Source organism: Puccinia triticina, chromosome 11A (assembly GCF_026914185.1).
Source record: "Puccinia triticina chromosome 11A, complete sequence".
Lineage (NCBI taxonomy): Eukaryota > Fungi > Basidiomycota > Pucciniomycetes > Pucciniales > Pucciniaceae > Puccinia > Puccinia triticina.
The window spans coordinates 1-20374 of record NC_070568.1 but is presented as its reverse complement, the minus strand read 5'-3'; the positions used below and the strand labels follow the sequence as shown (position 1 = coordinate 20374).

The following is a 20374-nucleotide window of genomic DNA, read 5'->3' as shown; positions in this document are numbered from 1 at the left end:
GTCTGTGCCGGTTATCAAGGGGGGTCTACCTAAAATCTCCAGCAACTCGGCTGGTCGTCCTATCTCCAGCAATCTCGGCTTGTCGTCCTCTTCCTATTTCCAGCAATCTCGGCTGGTTGTCCTATCTCCAGCAATCTCGGCTGGTCGTCCTCGATCTCAATCTCCAAGCTTGCTTTACTTAACTCGCCGCTCCGTCCTACTTCCCAGGACTATTGTCTGACCTTCTGACCCAAGACTCAACACCCCGTTGGGGCTCATGACAACAAGAAATAACAATTCCGGCCCCCTTCTCCCCATCACAGACCCGGAAGAAATTCTCCGAACAGCCCGACAAAGGGCCAGACTGGACGCGCTCGCCGCAGCGAATCGATTAGCTTTAGCAACCGCGACCCCTCTTCCTACTACACTCGACCAACAAGACTTACCCCCTCAATTCCGTCCCCTCTTGTCACCTCTGATACAATGCAGAACCCTGGCGGTCCCTCAGATCAATCGGGTCCTCAGGACAGGCCTAGACCCAAGACCCTCGAAGAATACCTCGAGGTACTGATGACTATCCAGCATACCTCAGCCGAACAGTTTCACAACGCTCAAATGGCAGCAGAGCAAACCAGAATCCAAGCCAAAGAACAACGCCGGCAGGACGCAGAACGTTTCGCCAAACAACGTTGCAATAATAGAGAGCGCATCCGCGCGCTCGAGAAAGCAGCCGAGAGTGCTGGGAATACGGAGACTTGGAGACCAGGCGGAGCTCCTGGAGGTTTGAAAGCGATAAGAACAGGCTTCACTGGCAGTAGAGTTTGACCGCTCGAATTATTTTGTCACAACGGCGGTTTTGATTGGATCAAGAAAAAGAAAGTGTAAGGGTCACATGGACCCTCACTAGGAATGATGAGAAAAGGCGCTTGGGACGGGGCTAAGAAGCCGGGAACTTTTCTAGGTCCAATCGGTGGGCTGTATTTCTTTGGGGATCTAGCCGGGAGAGATGGGTAAACAGATATCTCTCTAAGTACAACTGGGAAATAGATAAAGGAACAGAGAAGAAGGAAACTCTTACCTAGCTGGGAGAGATGGGTAAACAGATATCTCTACCGGCTAGGACGTGGACAGGAAGAGGAACTAAGTATGCGGCCCAGGGAATCTTGTGATACTCCTTGTGAAACCCCAGGGCGCGCGGGGGCTTCACACGCTGACTGCCTTTTTTGTTCAGAATCACCAAGTCCTTGTTTACTTCTGTGAGTTCAATTCTTATTCATCTTATTCATTTTCTTTTTGTTTGATGTTTGCTGATATATTTCTCCTTAGTTTTGTCTTTTGTTTTCTTTCTTGTTTGTTCCCTTGGCTGTGCTGATGTTTTGATGGACTTGGCTGTCCTTGAGTGACGCCTATTCGGGGGTTTGAAATCACAAAAGCCACAAAAAATTGCCAGATAACCTCTAAACCCAAAAAAAAATTGAAAAAATCACCTAAATCTAAAAAAAAATGATTTCTTTTTTTATCTTGTTTTACTTATGTTTTTATTTTATTTTTATTTTTAGTCTTGATGCCAATCTATCCTCTTCCCCTCCCCCAACTTATCCGGTTGTCCTCAGCCGTTACAAACTTGTGAGAAAAACCTGTCCATTGTGATGAGCAGCTTTGAAGAAAATGTGACATTCCCAGACTGAATGTTCAAGTGAGTGTACCCTCCTGGGGTTTGTAAAAAAATGTATATATATATATCCCAATATTGAGAATGGGGAAGGTAAGTGGTAAAAGAATGACTGATTAAAAAAATGAGTGAAGTCTTCCTCCCCCAACTTAAAATTTTTGCTTGGTTAATCAGAATCAGAAGAGTGACCACTGGAGGTATCTTCACCTTCCTCATCCTCTGACTCCTGTTCTTCTGATGAACTAATTGATTGATTGTGATCCTTGTTGATTTCAATTTCAGAAAGCTCCCTTCCCCTAGGATAGAACCGTTTGATATGGGAAGCTGCATAGGCCCTCTTGAGTTCCGTCCCGTCCAGTTCTTCCAGTATGCAAGCTCCTTTTGGTAATTGTTTCTTGATCCTAAAAGGTCTGTTCCAGCGGTGCGCAAAAAGTTTCCCCCACTGGTCCTCCAAGCTTTTGTGTAAACCAAAACCATTTCGCCAGGGTCCCAAGGTTGTCTAAGCCTAGCCACCATCCACCGGTACCAATATCTGACTGATGATTCTCTGACTTTCAGCAATTTTTCATGAGCTATTCCCAGAATCTCCTCCCCACGTTCCAGTTGCTTGGTCCGGGCTTCCAGGAGTTCCTCTGTTGTATGAATTTTGGTCCAATCAATCCCAAGAAAAGTGTCCATTTCAATATCCACGGGCAGCACCACTTTTTGGCCAAATACTAGCTTGTATGGTGAGTATCCAGTTGTTTGCTTGGTAGAAATTCTATCTGCAAAAAGAACTAATGGTAGATATTCTCGCCACATCCCACCAGTGGTTTTCTCTCCTTCTTCTCTTCTTCCCCCTCTCTGCTTTGTTTTCTTCTTCCTCATTTCTTAGATTGTTGTTCTCTTTTGTTCTTGATTCATCTCCTTTTTTATTTCTGTTTCCTTTCCTTGTGTTGTTTCCTCTCCTCTCTTTCTGTTGTCAGTGGTGGATGCGTGCGTGGGGCAAGCGAGGAGATGATGACATGTTTGTGACAGGTCTCCAGGAATCCTACACCAGGAAAAAAGAATGATCACTTGCCAACAAGTGACATAGCAAAGTACAAAGGGGCCTTTGTACTTTTTGATGTCACTTGCAGACAAGTGATCATTGTTTTTTCCTGGTGCTAGTTCCCGGCGAACTTGGAGGATGGGAGGCCATAGCACCTGTTCTGATCCAAGTCAGGAGTTATCAAAATCAAGATCTTTTTTTTCCAAGTCAAGAGTCCCAAGAGTCCCAATTTCAGAGTCCCTTCCAGCTTTAAGAAACCAAGCAAACAATACCCAACCGCTGCCAATGATCTAAACCCCAGCAAAACTGTCAAAACCACTTCACCAAAAAAGCTATCACTCAAATCAATGGTGGGTAGTTACGGTACGGTTATCAGTAACGTACCAATATTGTAACGGTTTTTCTCTTGTTACCGTTACCGTTAACCGTGATGGAAGTGCGTTACAATATTGCACACCCAGGATGTATGGCATTTAACATTTGTTACGATATCTGCCCGCACAGAGGGGCAGATATTGGACTGCATATGATCCAGAGGGGGCCATTTTCCCCTATTTATCTTGTTAACCAGTGGTTAATGTGTTATGCTACTAGTAACGCTAGTAACGCACCAAAAAAATCAGGCCCGTTACAATACAGTGTGGTGTGCCAAATGTGTTTCAAGTATCAAATCACATAAAGTCACAGTTTATTATTGAGAAGGAGACATATTTCTAGATGTATTATTGCATAATTGGATTCTACAGGTCATTCAACCCCTAGTCACTCACTGGAACCACTAGGCTAGCTGCACTCAGTCAAAAGTTACTAGTATTATACTGTGTTCATAAGCATAATTACATACTGTAGAGATATTTTGATAGTACATAGTGTAGAATTAGACTCAAGGACATATTTATAGTGTATGTAGTTGCGTGGTTTGGCTCTGCCCATGGCATGGTTCCACCTGTGGACAACTCCATGATTGTTGTTTGGCTCCACCCACGCACCATGGCATGGTTCCACCTGTGGAAACCTCCAGGGTTGTTGTTTGGCTCCACCCACGTACCACAGCATGGCTCCAACTGTGGAAACCTCCATAATTGTGTAGGCGCCATGGACACCACCACCACAACCACGTGGATACCATCACCACATGGACACCTGTGTGGTGGTCACACCAGCAAAAATCCCTCACAAGGATCCCCACCAGCAAAAATCCCTCATATTTTACTATAAAAGGAAGAGATTTTCCCTCCTCAGTTTTGAGCATGCCACTCAGGCAATCCTAACCAGAACACACATCTCACTCAGAGTTACAAGCCTCATCCACATAAAATCCAGTAGTGTGATCTCAATTAAGTTGCCCATCAACATCTTTCATGCCTCAGAGTTAGTTCTAAGTAGTCAAGTAGCTAGTATCACCACTTGTGCTCTTAACAAGTCAAAGTGATCTTAACCAATTTTGCTCTTAACTGAAGGTTAAGGAAGAGGGCAAAGACACTTTGAATAGTTGACATATAACATCAGTTCTCTCAGAAGTTTTGTATCAGTTTATCTCCACTTTCATATCACAAACATATAAAACCATATAAAACATAACTCACGTTAAGGCTCATTTCCATTATCTGACTCAAGGCTGCTGTAAACCACTCTAACTCCATTTCCCTTACAAAATCCACTTTCCGCTGAATTCAAGTTTGATCTAGGTCTTATAAGAGACTGCTGCACATAGTTTTCTCTATCATTAGTTTGCCACAACAATAAATAAATTTGTTGTGAAAGCTCTTGTGTAGTATCATAGAGGGGCAGGTCTTTCAAACCACCCGTAACAGGTGTAATAGCTTCTTACATCCTTGAAATATTATAACTGGTATTTCCCCCTCGCAGAACTGCCACCCGTCCCAAAGGAGTTCTCACAACGGGCCCGGGGTTACAACTAGTTGTTACTAGTAGCACTAACGCCTAAGCGCAGTAACGGCAAGTGTTACGCTACGCAGATAACGGCGGTTATTGTAGCGTATTGTAACTACCCACCGCTGCTCAAATCCCCTACAACTCTTTTCTGGACCATCCGTGAGGGCAGTCACACAACACTTTTTCCCCTCCCAGCGCTGCCGCCAGCCTAGCACTGAGCAGGGCTCCATACCGCTGCGCTGACCACTTTGCTTCCCTGTTTACAGCGCAGTGATTTCACTGTTGGTGATGTTAGTGGAAGGATGATATCATTTCACATCAGACATGGAGAGAACAAGACAAAAGATAGAAAGAAGATAGAGAAACAAAAGGAGAGATGAGACAAATGTACCTGAGACCAGAAGAAATGATGCAGGTCAAGTGGCAATGGTCCTTCCACATCCGCTGGGCCCAGGTGTACTACATACATGTGAAATGAAATGTGAAATGTAGCTGAAATGTGTAAAGCAGTGAAAAACAGAGAACCCTGAACACAATAACTCAACAGTTTCACCTCCAAAGGCCCTTTGAAGTCCGGATGGCATTCAAAGGGCCTCCAAATGAACTCTGAATGTCCTTGGGAGGCCAGGTTTCCACCTCAAAAGGGCCTTTGGAGTGGATAAAATCCAAAGGGGCTCCAAATATCCTTGGGAGGCCAGGTTTCCACCTCTGAAGGGCCTTTAGATTGGATAACATCCAAAAGGCCTCTAAATGACCTCTGAATATCCTTGGGAGGCCGGGGTTACACATCTGATCAAGGCCCTTTGAAATGGATAACATCCAAAGGGCCTCCAAATGAACTCGGAATATCCTTAGGAGGCCAGGTTTCCTCATCCGAAGGCCCTTTGAAGTGGGTATTGATTCTGTCCAACCCACTGGTCAGACAGATATTTTTGTCACATTCAAATCCCCTTTGAAGTTTTTTGCCGCAACTTGGGAGAAACTTTGGAGAACTCGGAAAATGTCCGAAGGACCGCAGCTTTGGAGGACCTCCAAATGAAAACCCCCACTTCAAAGGTTTTTTGGAGAAAAATCTTAAAAGTGCGTCCAATTTTCAATATAACAAGTTCATGGGTCAATTATCCAAAAGTCTCACACAAGAATTCCTGATAGAACATAAGTCCCTCCCTTGCGCGGGACTTTGTTGAGTTTTTCCTTCTCAATGGTCTGAGCACCTAATTCTCTTAGTTGAAGATCACTTCATCTACTAAACTCAAATTCCTTTTCCTTGACTCCATCCAACTAACACACAATGAATCTTGGTTATTTTGATTCTTTTAAAAAGAATAATATTCTTGAGTCATTAAGCATTATCAAAAAAAAAATGCTTCACAAATAGAGTTTCAAAGACAGCCCAAATGAATATATACAACCTAAGGAAATTAAGATTAAACTCTCTAAAATCAATGCCCCTGTTAGAGCACCATGACACCTATTATTATTATGCTCCAGGATCCCTTAAATTTCCCATGGAAATTAAAAAAGTGTTAAGCTTTCCTCTGGTAGTTTGCTGTGTGAATCTTTATTATTTCGTGCAATGGGTGAGCTGATGATGTATTTGAGTTGGCTTTGGCGATTTTTCGACTTGCTGGAGGACTTCTTTGATCTTCGATTGACTACCGGGGCTGGCTTGACAGTATCCGACATCAGCTGAAGGCTTCGCATAGGGGAGAGAGTGGGCTCTTTTTTTTGTATCAGCTGGAGCGAAGAACTTCGGCCTGGCTTAATTATCCAATAATTAGTATTGGAAATGTCAAAACAGGAGTCAGGACTCAATCATAGAGAATACATCTTAAAATATAAGAAGGTTGACTGACCAATGCGGTAAATTCGCATAGCGCTTTTTCAGGTAGAGACAAGGACGCAGAAATTCTGGTCACCATTGGCCACGAAGTATGTGCCACTGTGTGTTCTCCCTGGTTTCATTTAAGTTCTTATCAACCTTGAATGCTTCTCTTCGTTATAGTTTATATTCTCAAAACTCACAGTCACTGGAGCAACTTCCGAGGGAAATGTATCGGCAAAAAGTTCATCAAACTCTTCCTCTTCTGATGATGATAGTGGTTTCTGTTATGGATGGTTGTTGTTGAATGGGTATCATTTGTTTGTTTATTTTTCGACTAGAGAAACTGTTTTCTGCGGCTCACATGCTCAGAGCTATTGTATGTTGATAGATCAAATCTGCCTATATCTTGCACATCTACTTCGCTCGGCCTGTTGGGTCGGCGAGGTGCTGTATCTTGCTTGATAATGTTCTGTGTACGACCATATTCAGGGTCAGAATCATGTACTTTTTCAAATGTGACGTTTGCAGAGCGATTCTGGTTCAGAACGGTCGAAGTCTCGGCAAGAAGAGCGTACACTGGAAAAAGATTTTGAAGTTAACATATTTGCCAGCGAAGAAATCAAAAATTATGCGGCTTACCCAGGGATAGCGACATGAAGCAAGTTGTAAGCCTTTGTAAAAAGAAGAAAGCCTGACTTGCTTGAAGAGCCACAGTGAAGTTCGGAGAGAATGAAGCGCAAGCACAAAAAAAACAGCTTATTTCCACCATGAAGACCAGTGTGTAACTAGACATGAAGAAGTCGATTACCGAAGTGATCGTGAAGCGTTCAAATTTTCTACCAAACAAAAATCAAGTTTCAGATTACAATAACTTGCTTAATGTACAGTTTATGATCAAAGACTTACACCGCGGCGTTCCTCAGCGACTCGCTCTTGATGATTTGCCTTTGCTTCATGTATGAGCCAACCAGAAGAAAACTGATCAAACCACTTGAAATGGTTGACGTGGTCAGATACGCCCTAAAAAGCTTTTCTGATATAGACGCCCCGTGGCTGTCTGAGCTTTGAGAGAGACGAACGACTTTAGAGTATAGGAAGGAAATCAGTAATCGGCCATTACTGTGTACATTTAAATGTAATATATTATCAAGGAAAGGAAATGAAAAAGGAAGAGGCAAACCCATGGCGATGCTTGAAGATACACCTCCTATGAGACTTATTATACCTAATAGGCCCAAGACCGTAATATACTTCAAGTCGAGATGATTTCGGCATGCCTTATCAGAGAAATATAGGTGACTTGTGGCGCTGATCATGCTGCAGAAAATTGGCAGGTTACTCATCATGAAAACAGGCCTTGAAGAGAAATTAATGGTCGAAAGGTAGAGTGGGTTACGAACGCAGTTAAGAGGGGAATCAATGCGAAAGTCCAAGGAGTTTTTTGAAAATAGCTGAGATCCCGAGGATGTAACACGGCGGCCTGGTATACATGCTAATTATTAGGAAGAGAAAAGCAAAACGGAAAATAAGTTATTTGACCGTTGTCTGAACCATGAAAACAAACGAGCTTACCAACAACTCTATACTAGCTAAGACAACACATATTGAAGTTACCAAACCAGCGCCTGCTCTCGCCAACTCCGTCCTAGCTGGCCTTCGATTCGCAGAATGGTATTCGAAATATCCTGACTTGGGAATGACACGTGCGCAGGTCTTGGAGATGTAACGCCAGGCGAAAATTGAAACCAGTAGTGTTAACGAGCAGGTGAATGGTACAGACAGGAGCTGAGAAGCAAGGATTGCTGTTACGATCGCTTGTCCCGGAGTAGATTCCGAAGTCATGATTCAAGTATCTGCTTTTGATGAGCGATTGTCGAGTTGATGGTCTTGATCTTCGGATTATTACTAGAGTACTTCAACACCGAAAAGCTACCAAGGCAAACAAAGATCTATCAAAGATCAAAAATTGAAAGAAGAAGAAACGACAAATGTCAAATTAGAAGGATGATGGTAAAGATGGTCAACCTAGAGAGGAAAGAATCCAGAGCTGGAGTGCTTCAACTTATGGAAGTTGGCACTCTCAACTCGTGGGCGGCCTACAAGTTGCTTGATTATTGACCAAGCAACCGGGCTAAACTTGATAAATTTAACCATCTTTTCGACCGGTCTGCCTTGATGAGGCCGAGACCGGTGTGGTAACCAAGTCTGAAAAGTCATTTTTCCGGCCAGACAACATTATATCTTAACCCGTCGTTAGGCGGGGGATGGATCTTGGTTCTTCGCCAGGGTACCACTTGGCCCATCCAAACTAACGATGACCGGTCCCTTGAACTGTCTTCCTTGCCTACATCATATTCCAGTACTACACCATGGGTGCAAGAAAAGTTTCTTGAGGCCAAGTTGTAACGTTTCCAGGTTAAAGCATGGTTCTGGAAACTTTTTAAGGTAAATAAATTGGTCTCGGGCCCTTTCTCACGGAGCGTTTTCAAACACGTTTCAAAAAATCTATGGCGACTGCCTACCACCGACGTCGTCTGCAATTGAGTTCGAAAAGTTTTGAAGTGGCTTTGAAAACCACTTCAAAACGTTAGGTTGCAGCCGTGGTGTACCTCGGTCGATGGAGCGATTGTTGCAACCACCTTCACCCCTTCGATAGCCGGTCAAGAGGAGGGGGGATTGAAATCTCGCTATGTGGAGGTTATAGCAACGGTGAAAATATTACGATACATATATCGTAATGGCCGTTACCGTAAGTAGCAGAGAATATGTACATATATTATTGGAAATTGTAGCGCATGCTGTGCCGATGCGCTACCGCTGAAATGTATTGGGTTCGCTGATCTTCATTTCTCAGCGTATGGAGCAATCTCGGCCGGCCGCTACAAATATATACACTGTAGTGTAGCGGCCGCCCGATGCGCTACCGCTGCAATGTACCGGTGCTTTTTCACGATACGCTTCTGGCCGCTGCAAATATATTTAGCGCAGCGGCTTCAGCGTTGAGATATGGTGGGGGCCCGAGGGATCAGTAATTCAGGCGATCTAACTTAACAAGTCCCTCTTAGAGGGGGGACGCCGTCCCGCAGGGACCCTCCGAACCCGAGGAGGGAATTAGCTAAATAGGGGTGACATGGTCATCCAAAACTTGCACCAATCAAGATCAATTTAGTCAGTCTGCTCCGCCTAAAGGCAGCAATTACATATCACCCAGTTTTTGAGAAAAAGAATTGAAAATTAAGAGTCATTTGACAGTTTCTATTGTCTCTCTAGCAAAGTGACTATCTACTCAACTGATTTGAAGGATGTGTGCAATCATAAACTGGAGCTTCAGTTTTGTTGAAGCGTCCCAAATGCTAGCCCACTTCGAGCTGGCGAGCACTTGTAACTAAGAATGTTCGTCAATGATTGGAAAAAGAGGGAAACGACATAGATAAGTAAGAGAACATAATGTGGGCATTAAAACAAATCTGAGGAACTGAATAGAGAGCAAGTATGAGAATGACGATTGGATTAAGAACTGAATAAGACAGCCGAATGCGCATTGCTAGATCACTTCTTTTTACAGAGAGTAAAGCCGGAATCGAAGATGCAGATAATGGATAGACATGAATAAAAGAGCAACAACAGCAAGATCCCAACAAGCAATAACGGAAGGGATAAAAACTTTTCGACTAACAGAAGTGACATGAGAGTTTGACCAGAAAACCGAAAAGGATCCAGGTCAGACAGATAGAACGACTTTAAGAATGATAAATATGAAAAAGGACGGTTTGCAGAGGAAGGTGCTTTTAAAAGGTAGATCGTTAATCTGTAGGGCCCGCGAGTGGGTTTAACCTGGAAAAAAAGATCACCTCCAAGAGATGGCAGGGAAGTTGTCGTGTCTCGTGGCAGTTGGGATTATCATCATCGCTGTTCTATTTGGTAAGAGGTGGGTACTGAGTTCCTGGCATTCCCTTATATTTTTAGAATGATCGCGATCTTTGAAGTACAGATGAAAATTGTCAAGTTATGATGGTGAAGGCCAGGTATTAGACAGCCGGGTCTGGTGGTGGAGGGGGAGATGTAGATGAGGATGAAGATGCAGGCTGGATGAACGGGAAGATAGGTCAGGATGTATTTGAAATTACGCGAGGTGATGTAGATGGGCAGCCTGCGCACCTGTGGGTTTGATTGATTCCGTGCAAGATTTTCATCATCGGGTTCATGGATTGCGATCGAAGGCAGGACGAGTGTTGCCGTGGATTGAGTAGACATTCTCATTTCATTCGTGATGTCCAGTGTAGGTAGATCGGAGGCTTGGTGAGGGATTGGTCCGACTGCTGGATCGTCTTCATACTTAGGAGGCTGGGCGTTGTCATCTATAGGCAAAGAGGACGTATGGCCTTCGGGGATATCGTCCAGATGAGGTAGCGTTTCGGCTGTACTTTCTCGTACAAAGGGGGTGGAGGTGATAGGTGTAGCGGCAAGAACAGTGTCATTGTTTGGAAGTTGAGTACCTGTTCAGGAACGAGCCAAGCAAAGAAAATCAAAAGATTAGAGCGCTCGTATCGGGCGGGATAGCTACATATCACTTTGCAGCTGCCACATCGGTCTACAATCAAGGTTCAGGATGACACACTTTCTCGGTAGGTTGGTAGACCCATTTCTTCTCCCCTCCTCTCCATAGCCATCCGCTCCTCATCTTCTCGAGCTGCCGCATCAGGTTCATCGATTGGCGGGTTCCTCCTCCGAGCCCTTCTGGTATACAAGATTCGAATGACTATACTGAGAGCAATAAGGACCTAAATGGAGATTTGCAGGCAAGCTTTATGAGTCAGTATTCGCCAAACCACTGTTACTTGGAGGCCACAGGAGAGACAGATCGAGTTTGCTGACAAAGACAGCGATGACAACGGCGCCATAGCTGGGGGAAGAGAGGAAGAACGCTGAAGTCAATAAGCTTGACGGCTGCTTGCGTGCTGAGCGCAGAGGCGGTTTGCCGAGGCAAAGAAATGGGGACGGACTAGGTTGCAGCGCCGGTCTTGTTTTGCTCGGAGTCCGACTTGCCCTTATCGTCATCCCTGCGAAGGCTGGTGGTGTTGCTGTTTGGTGTTTGAGAGTCGGTAGTGTTGCGTGAAGCCATCTTGGCGCTGCACGCTCGGCTGTCTCCGCTGCTGTATGTGGCTGCTCGGTGGATTCGGGCGGGGCTGGCGATCCGGGCCGAGGACGGCTTGGGACTGACTTTGGGCGGGGGGAGTGGTCGTTGATCAGGTTGGGGTCCGGCTGCGAGGCTGGCTGGGAGCAGGCAGTTGGCTGGCGGGAGGGGATGAGCGTACCGCCAGCCGACGGCAAACTGACAGAACCAGCACTCCCGCCCTCAAACTCCCACACCGTTAATCTCACACGACTCAAGCTTCGACATGCCGAGCCGAGCTGAGCAGGAGACAGGCCGTGAGGACAAGCCCGGCAGCCAGGCGGTGGGGTTGAGACACTGCAAACGCACTAGTCATCATGGGCACATGATTTTTGTGGCCATGTTCCAACTTAGCGACGGCGCCACCCCTCCGGAGACGGAGAGTCGACTTGGGGAGAATGCTGGTTGTTTAGTCGCAGTACATCGGGAAGGAAGATCTTGGGAGCAAACCTCACGACAACTCACATGGGATAAAGAAAAGCGAACAGACAACGTGTAAAGTGTATGAATTTATCAGAAAAATGCTTCCATAACTAATAAAAAAAAAGTCATTCATGTGTTGCCACATAATAATATCAGGACTATTACTGAGAGAAACGGGACTTGATAAGAAGTACTGATGTGAATATAATGAAGAGGGTAATAAAAAAAAAGTTGAATCGAGAAAGATGTAGACTAGCAGTACTAGGATAAAGATTGATTGTCTGATTTTTCAAAAAAATAAAAACTGGGTTGTGTGTGAAGAGGGTTGGTAGAAGAACTGGTCAACTCGAGAGGAACAAAAAGAAAGGGCCATGGGTGGAGATAACAGAGGAGAGTGACATGCAGGGGTGATAGTCATATATAGCGATATTGCGTGTATATGATGGAGGTGATATCTGTGATCTGTGTTAAAGTAAGATGAGATGGAAGGTCTAATTGGCTTAGATATAGGGGAGAGGCGAGGAACGAAACAGATTTTTTATGTTTTGTGTTTTTATGTTTTTTGCTTGTGTGCGGAGACAGTTGATTTAAATGGATGGAGTACTTTCTACATGGATAATCAAAAAAGTGAGAATGAGCAAGATCTGGAGGGTTGGGGGAAATCAGACGATAGTACAGCAGCTGGTGCTATTTTTCTGTTTTGATGCTTTCCGTCTCTTGCCCCTCGAACCGGACTTCTTTTCATCGTTTCCGGATGAGTTGGGATGGCCGCCGGTATTTGAGCTGGAATGCGCTGGTTGTCGGACTAGCATGGCCGCTCGGGTAGCTGATTCAAAAATCGAATCCACACCTTCGTTCTTCAGCGCGGAACATTCCATGTAGCATCTCGCATTAATCGAATTGGCTACCTGCTCTGCCTATCACAAGTAGAGTTTATAAGTCGTGTTAGAGGGAAATCTTTGGACCCGTTACATGTAGCATGATCGTTCTGAATGTCGACATACTTCTGCATGTTGGACAAAGAGGGATGGGTTCATTCCGCCGTCGGCATCTCTCAAATCCTTCTTGCAACCAACAAGGATGACCGGGATGGTGGGTCCACAAATCGAACGAACCTCTTCAATCCACTTGACGGTTACGTTCTCGAGTGAGTCTGGAGTATCGATGGCGAAGGCGATGAGGATGACATGAGATTTTGAATAGGAGAGCGGTCGAAGTCTCTGTCAATTGGTTGAGAAAGAAGTTGATATTTTTTTAGGGTGAAGGGTCAAGGAAGGTTGGGCTGGACTGAAAAGTTTCCTACTAACCTCGTACTCCTCCTGACCACTGAACCAAGACATAAGAATGAAACCAAAACAGTTGCGGGTAAGTGGTGGGTTTCTTGTTTGGCAAAGCAAGGAATCTGGACTGACGCGGTATCCCATAGCGCAAGCTGAATCGGTTTGCTATCCAGTCTAATCTCGGCGACATAATTCTCGAAGATCTGAACAATCGACTATTCAGATGATTCCTCGGCAGGATGAGTGGCTCGGAGTCGGACATACCGTTGGTTCGTAGTCCTCTGGAAATTCGCCCATGGCAAAGACGCTGAGCAGACTGGTTTTTCCGCAAGCCCCATCGCCGATGATGACCAGTTTCCGGCGAATCGGTTGGTTGCTGGCTGGGATTGGAGACTGGTTGGGGCTGGGTCGATGGTGAGTAGGAGAGGAGGGATTCATGGTGGATTGGGGGTGGTGGACGTACTGGGGGGGCTGTCCTGGGCTGGTGGAGGGGGCTTTTATGTGGCCGTTCGGGGGGATCGGGGGACCCGCGCGGGACGGCGGGGGCGGAACATTACCTCAGCCAGGTCTGCAACTCCAAGTCTCGACCTCCACACACTCGGGCCGCGTTCGCCGAGGATGGCCAGCCGAAGACGGACTGCTGAAGAGCCGGCGCAGGATGGTGGCCAGGCGGCGATCAGTCTGACCAACAGGTTCAAGCGCAGACAGCGGGTGATCACCTTCCTCTTCGCCTGTGCGCCCCAACTCAGGTCGGCGCCGCTCACCCACTCAGATCCCAGCCGCCAAAACTGACGCGCCCTCCCTCTCTGTGCAGCTCGCTCCTCGTTCTGGCGGGATATATCGCTGGCCTCATCCTGCCCACCGATCTTTTGGCCCGCTCGACCTATCTGTCAGAAAACGCCATCCTGCCCGGTCAAGTCAGTTTGAGCTTGCGTCCATACCACTCCAAGACCGCCAACAAGAGCACCGTCTGACCCATGTGGGATGAGCTCGACAGGTTAATACCTATTGGAACTGGGATCAGGTTCATAAGGCTGATCGATACGCAGACCTGGTCGACCAATGGCGTGATTTACCATCTGAACAGTCAAGTGCTTTCATTCTCGATCTCTCTATCCGGCTGCCTCCAATCATCTCTACTAAACAAATATATATAAAATCTCTTGAACTATTTTTGTCTGGAACCTACACAGGCGTGCTGCTCAGATTGACCATCTCTTCCGAAGCTTTGGATTACGTTCTGAGGCTCAGTCCTACACCTTCTCCTTCCTCGGCTCTAACCCGCATTCAATCAGCAACGGCACCAATGTCCATGCGATCTTACACGCTCCTCGTACCGATGGCTCAGAGGCACTCGTCCTCATGGCTTCCTGGCTAACCCGACGACCTGGCTCAGATATCCGCGGTGGTGACATCAATGTACGAGGCGTAGCCAGCGTTTTGGCCCTAGCAGAATATCTTATCAGTCTGTCATTCTCCCTCCCCATCATTACTATCCAATAGAGCCTTCTTGATTAACGTTCTCTTCTTATTGTTACCATAGGCTTCAACCTATGGAGCAAAGATATCATTTTCTTGATAGCCGATGAATACTTAGAAGGGACTCATGCCTGGTTAAAGGCCTATCACGGCCTCTCCCAACCGAGTAGGTGCCCAGCTTAATCACTTCAGACTTCATTCTTCTGACCCCCCCTCAAGTAATCACTGATCATCATCATCATCATCATCATCATCATCATCATCATCATCATCATCATCATCATCATCATCATCATCATCGTCATCATCATCATCGTCATCATCATCATCATCATCATCATTTTTTTTAGACTTGAAAATGAAACCTCTCGGCTTGAGAACCGGTTCGATCTGGGCGGCGCTCAATATTGACTTCCCATTCCATTCATTTAGTCACATTGCCATCGATTATGGTGAGCCGCAAACACTTTATTTAATTGTGAGAGCTAACCGAGTCATCTCTCACTAACTCATTCTCATCTATAATTTGACATATGATCTATCTAGAGGGTATTAATGGTCAATTGCCCAACTTGGACCTGATCAATACGGTTGCCCATATCGTCCGGTGGACTGGGTCGTCTCCCGTCACGATCCATGACGAACCACTGGAGCCAAGCTATCCAAGCTACGTTCCCGATCATCCCGAGGTCCTGAAATACCTCCAGGCAGGGCAGACGATCATCAAGCAGATGTCACACGGCATCGTGGGCTCGCCTTCTGGTCCTGAAGGCCTCTTCAGCACTTATCGGATCGACGCCATAGCCCTGTTTGCCCACCCCGCCGATGGCCCCCATGGGTTCCATACGTTGGGAAATATCGTCGAGTCCAGCTTACGCAGTCTCAATAATCTCCTCGAACGTCTCCACCAGAGCTTCTTCCTTTATCTCTTACAATCCGAGGCTAGGTTCCTGAGCGTAGCAATGTATCTCATCGTACCCCTCCTAATTGGTGTCGGCCTGACCATCAGAGGCCTTGCTAAATGGGGCACTTCGCTCCAAGAGTCGGATTCACCATCCTCAGCTGAAAAGCGTCAAAATCCGAACTCGAAAACAATAGAGAAACATACAATTACAGGTAAATCAAGGAACGAAAAAGGCGCAGAAATCTTGTGGAGCTTGCGGGTCATTGGTACCATCCATCTCGTCGGTGCGATGGTTTACTGGGGTCTGATCAAGTCCATTGAGCCGACCCATCCCAAAGAGGTAAGTCAGATTTAGATATCAATGGCGCTGAGTAGAACACCGACTTGGCAATATCTCAATATTCAGTCTATCCAGCTATACGCTTCCATCCTTATCTTCGCCACCCTGCCTCTGGCGATCATCAAGCTCCTCCCACCCCCGAGGATCAGTTCGGTTGCAATCTTCGAGCCAATCCAGCTGATGCTCTCAGGCTGCTGTATCTCGGTTGTCTCTGTCTTAAACTTTCCCCTAGGCACTGCCATCGGCTGTGTTCTCAGCATTCACCCCATCGGCCTCCTGCTCATCCTAATCACCCTCGCCACCCTCGGGAAATTTGATATCTCCAACCTCTCACATCTCCTCAGGAACGATCAGGTCCTTGACGCTTGGTTCTTATCCTTCCTCTTCCTCCTCCTCTTGCCCCTCTTCGTTCAATCTCTGCTTGTTCGATGGTTAAAAACTTTCTATTAATTCTGTCAAACTCATATTGCAACATTTCGAGACACAAAAAGAAAAAACAAACAAAACAAAAGCACAAGCAAACAAACAAACAAACAGAAAGCATCTCGATTTTTTTTCTTCCTTTTTTGCTTTTATTCGTGTAAACATGTGTCATTCATATCACTCCATCAAACTCCCAATTTAAGAAAACCATGAAAGCAAACTCTTATATCCTGCAGGTACTGGCATTCAAACTCTTGCTCTTGTTGAGTCCCTTATTGATGTTCTTATTTTTTCAAAATTTTTCATTATCTTCTTCAGAAATTCAAGGTTGGTTGTTTCTGTTGGGTAAAACTTGTCATTTCTTTTCTTACTGCGTTTGCCTTCTGATAAGGGGAGCCTCTGATCTTTTTTCACCAAAGAGATTAGTGGTTTGGAACAGAAGGAGCGAACCCAAGTTGAAATTGCCATCTTGGTATACTCTGAAAAAGGACCAGATATTCTTTCATATTCTTTCATTTCTTGTTCCATGTCATAAAGTGTTTCACACTCAAAAAGATGTGGCATGTGTTCTTTTCTGAGGCCAAGATCACACCATATCAACTCAAAGCCACTTGGATAAGTTGTGTCAGAATCAGTTGACTCAGTCACTTTCTTTGTAAAAATCAGATGGCTGAGTTCCCTTAGCCGGTCCTGGTAAAAGCTACCACAGAATCTGTACATCCAGGCACGTTCTGGGGATTCAATCCATGGCAGATTTATAGGTGTTACCATGATATCTAGAATAGTCGAAAATGCTTCTTTTGTTGGAATTCTACCCTCACCATCCCCCACAAAATGTTTGTGCCCAAATTGAAGTGAGTTTCCTATCTTCAATATTGTCAATAAGTCTATCCCATATTCTTTGATTGCTGCTTCAAGGCCAACTGATCTGAACCATTGACTCTTATAGCAGCAATTGATTAGATAACTCATCAGTTCAATTTTTTTTCCTGCAACATCATTACCATAGATGAATATTAGCTCATCAGGGGGATCCTTGCTTTTGATATCAATATGGCGGGTAACAGATGCTGGAAATGGAAGTTCTGGAATATCCTTAATGGAGTGAGGATCTTCTGAAAGACCAAGACTGATTTCATATCTAGATACAGTTGACACAGTGAATCTTCTTTGATACCAAACTGAACTAATTTCAGCCCACAGAGTTGCAATATTATGTTTCTTCAGATAGTTGCAAAAAGCTTCCAATCTCCGAGTTCCTTCTTCTTTCCCAAGTATTTTATAGATTGATTCTGTAACTTTACCTATATTTTTATCATCAAGCTTAAGAAACCTTTCATATAACTCTGCTTCTCTGAAGATTGGTGAAATTCCAGCATGAGGGCCTGTATCTTCCAAGTTGAGAATCAGAGCTAACCAAGACATTAAGCCTATGCACAAACCCTTTTCTTCCCAAGATAAAACATTCATCTCACCCCAGAGTTCAAAGAATTCATTCACTGCTTTTGTTGAGTAGTTTTTCAATTTTTGTCTTTCAATTTTTGTTTTAGTAAAGCTATTGATTTCCAATGTTTTCTTTATACTTTTCACCATGTTCTTCATCATTTTTGTTTCATTGACAAATGACCCCTGCATGATGGATACATCACTTGTGTTGGATTTAATTAAAGCTTCCTTGGATTTTTCATATTCAGCATTCAAAGATTTTGCTTGTTGATCATAATCTGCCTTGAACCTCATTGGGGCATTGCAGATCAGTTTGTCTTTTTCTGGTGGGCTTCTTTTTGCAATTATATTTGAAATATATTCTTCCTCTATTGTTATATTATCTTCAGAATATTGTGACCAAGAGATCACAGAAAGTTTCAACCTTTGATCTTGCTTTGAGCTTTCACCTGTCATATCTGATCTATTGAGATTTTCTCTTCTGGTACTAGTGGGAAGTGAGGTATTTAGCCCCTTGGAACTGTTTGGACTTTCCCATTTTTTGCTATTTCTCTTGACCTGTTCCTGGATAGCTTCCCCTGAGTAAATTCTTTTGGATGAGGATCCAGCATTTGCAGTGGAAATTGGTTCCCCTTGATTTCCCATAAGTCTTTCAATTTCTTTGAGTTGATATTTCAGATCTGGAGATCCTTCTCCTAATGCAGAGTATTTGTAGGAATTATTCCTGTTTTTATCCAATGAACCATTCAGACCAACCAAGTCTTTGTCATGAATCAGTAATTTATCTTCAGAAAATGAAGAAATATGGCTTGGTAGGTCTCTGATGGATTTTTCCAATTGATTTTCTTTTTTGTCTATAATCTCATTTGTTTTATCTGCCTTATGCAAAAATGTAAATTTGGATCCTTCCAAACTGCTTGTAAGTTCTGAGTGATTTTTGTCAAGTTTTGAAAAATCATCATTTTCTATCTTCTGGAATGGAGATTGATTATTTGAAATTGAAATTAGTTTCTTCTCACTTCCCCTGGCAGTTTCCTTTTGATTTGAATGCTTTGAAAGCTTCAGGTTAATGTTTCCCTCCAAAGGAGATTGTCCAGTTTTTGTGTATCTCTTTTTCTGCTTCTCAAATAAATCATCATGATCAAGATTCTTCCATTTCCCCTTTGCTGCTAACTTTTGTGCTTGAGTCAGCACATTTTCTGTTACAGTGCTCTTTCCTTTGTTTTTTTTTGGCTTATGCTTTTTCTGAATGTCAGATTTTTTACATTTTTTACTGTTCCTATCTGATGTAGATTCCTTTGGTATGGAATGGGCCTCTTCAATATCACCTTTCTCTATTTGATTTTTGTCTTCATCTTGCAAGACTTTTTTCTCATCACCCTTTTCTGGTTCATTGGGTGATTCATTTTTCAGTGCTTCATCATCAGTAACATAGTTTTCTTGGTGGAAAACATCTTGAGAAGGTGTCTCAGCAGCCATGGCTTTCTGGATTTCATCAAAGAGCAAAAAGTTCACCTTTTGATCATTTTCAGAATTTTTTGAAGAGCTCATAATTAGATCAACGGAATCTATCACTTGAACTTTGGAATCTGGATGTTTTTTCAATTTGCATTCAGATCCCAAAGTTTTTTCAACTTTGGGAAAAGATGAAGAAGCAAATTTTGAATCAATTATACTAAATCCAGCATCACTACCAATCCCTTTTCCTTCATTGGATTCTACCTTTCCCTTTCTTTTGCTGGACTTTTTTAGGAATTGTACAAAAGAGAATAATTGCACATTCACACACAGTCACTCTGATTGTTCAAGATTTTCAAAGTTCTGACCCATGAATTTTTAAAAAAAAAAAACTCACTGTGAGAAGTGTGGCCTGCATTGAAGGTTGGGCCACCTGAATGATTTCTCCGCTTCCAGGTTCTCTCTTTCCTTTTATTCTTTCCTGCTTGAAAGAAAAGTTTTGGCATCAATTTTTAATCACATATCATCAGAAGAATATAATTTTTTCAATATAATTTTTGGCAATTATGGTGTTCAAAGTTGAGTTATGCATGCATGAATCATAAATTGATAAAACCTTCTTTTCAGGGGAGAAAACAAGTTTTATTATGTAAGGGTTAGGGTTAGGGTTAGGGTTAGGGTTAGGGTTAGGGTTAGGGTTAGGGTTAGGGTTAGGGTTAGGGTTAGGGTTAGGGTTAGGGTTAGGGTTAGGGTTAGGGTTAGGGTTAGGGTTAGGGTTAGGGTTAGGGTTAGGGTTAGGGTTAGGGTTAGGGTTAGGGTTAGGGTTAGGGTTAGGGTTAGGGTTAGGGTTAGGGTTAGGGTTAGGGTTAGGGTTAGGGTTAGGGTTAGGGTTAGGGTTAGGGTTAGGGTTAGGGTTAGGGTTAGGGTTAGGGTTAGGGTTAGGGTTAGGGTTAGGGTTAGGGTTAGGGTTAGGGTTAGGGTTAGGGTTAGGGTTAGGGTTAGGGTTAGGGTTAGGGTTAGGGTTAGGGTTAGGGTTAGGGTTAGGG

The 20374-nt window shown here is 44.2% G+C and overlaps 4 protein-coding genes across 4 annotated transcripts; 1 reads left to right on the top strand and 3 right to left on the bottom strand.

Moving 5' to 3' along the window:
- Positions 1-6092: 6092 nt before the first annotated feature.
- Positions 6093-8244, bottom strand: PtA15_11A4 (uncharacterized protein; the record flags this gene model as incomplete). Its single annotated transcript, XM_053161415.1, has 9 exons — positions 6093-6338; positions 6434-6532; positions 6603-6683; positions 6764-6978; positions 7042-7238; positions 7309-7483; positions 7583-7719; positions 7803-7894; positions 7975-8244. 9 exons carry the CDS (start codon positions 8242-8244, stop codon positions 6093-6095), a joined length of 1512 nt encoding a protein of 503 aa, XP_053024872.1.
- A 2112-nt stretch (positions 8245-10356) lies between these two features.
- PtA15_11A3 (uncharacterized protein) lies at positions 10357-11891 on the bottom strand (the record flags this gene model as incomplete). Its single annotated transcript, XM_053161304.1, has 6 exons — positions 10357-10380; positions 10561-10898; positions 11021-11183; positions 11278-11305; positions 11406-11734; positions 11802-11891. 6 exons carry the CDS (start codon positions 11889-11891, stop codon positions 10357-10359), a joined length of 972 nt encoding a protein of 323 aa, XP_053024871.1.
- Positions 11892-12660: 769 nt separating this feature from the next.
- Positions 12661-13716, bottom strand: PtA15_11A2 (uncharacterized protein; the record flags this gene model as incomplete). The annotated part of the gene is made up of 5 exons (XM_053161194.1): positions 12661-12915; positions 13003-13218; positions 13306-13324; positions 13411-13481; positions 13543-13716. The coding sequence occupies 5 exons, from the start codon at positions 13714-13716 to the stop codon at positions 12661-12663; spliced, it is 735 nt and encodes a 244-aa protein (XP_053024870.1).
- A 180-nt stretch (positions 13717-13896) lies between these two features.
- On the top strand, positions 13897-17391 carry PtA15_11A1 (uncharacterized protein; the record flags this gene model as incomplete). The annotated part of the gene is made up of 9 exons (XM_053161084.1): positions 13897-14027; positions 14093-14195; positions 14276-14364; positions 14472-14743; positions 14822-14923; positions 15108-15209; positions 15304-16001; positions 16068-16355; positions 17374-17391. 9 exons carry the CDS (start codon positions 13897-13899, stop codon positions 17389-17391), a joined length of 1803 nt encoding a protein of 600 aa, XP_053024869.1.
- Between the last annotated feature and the right edge of the window lie 2983 nt (positions 17392-20374).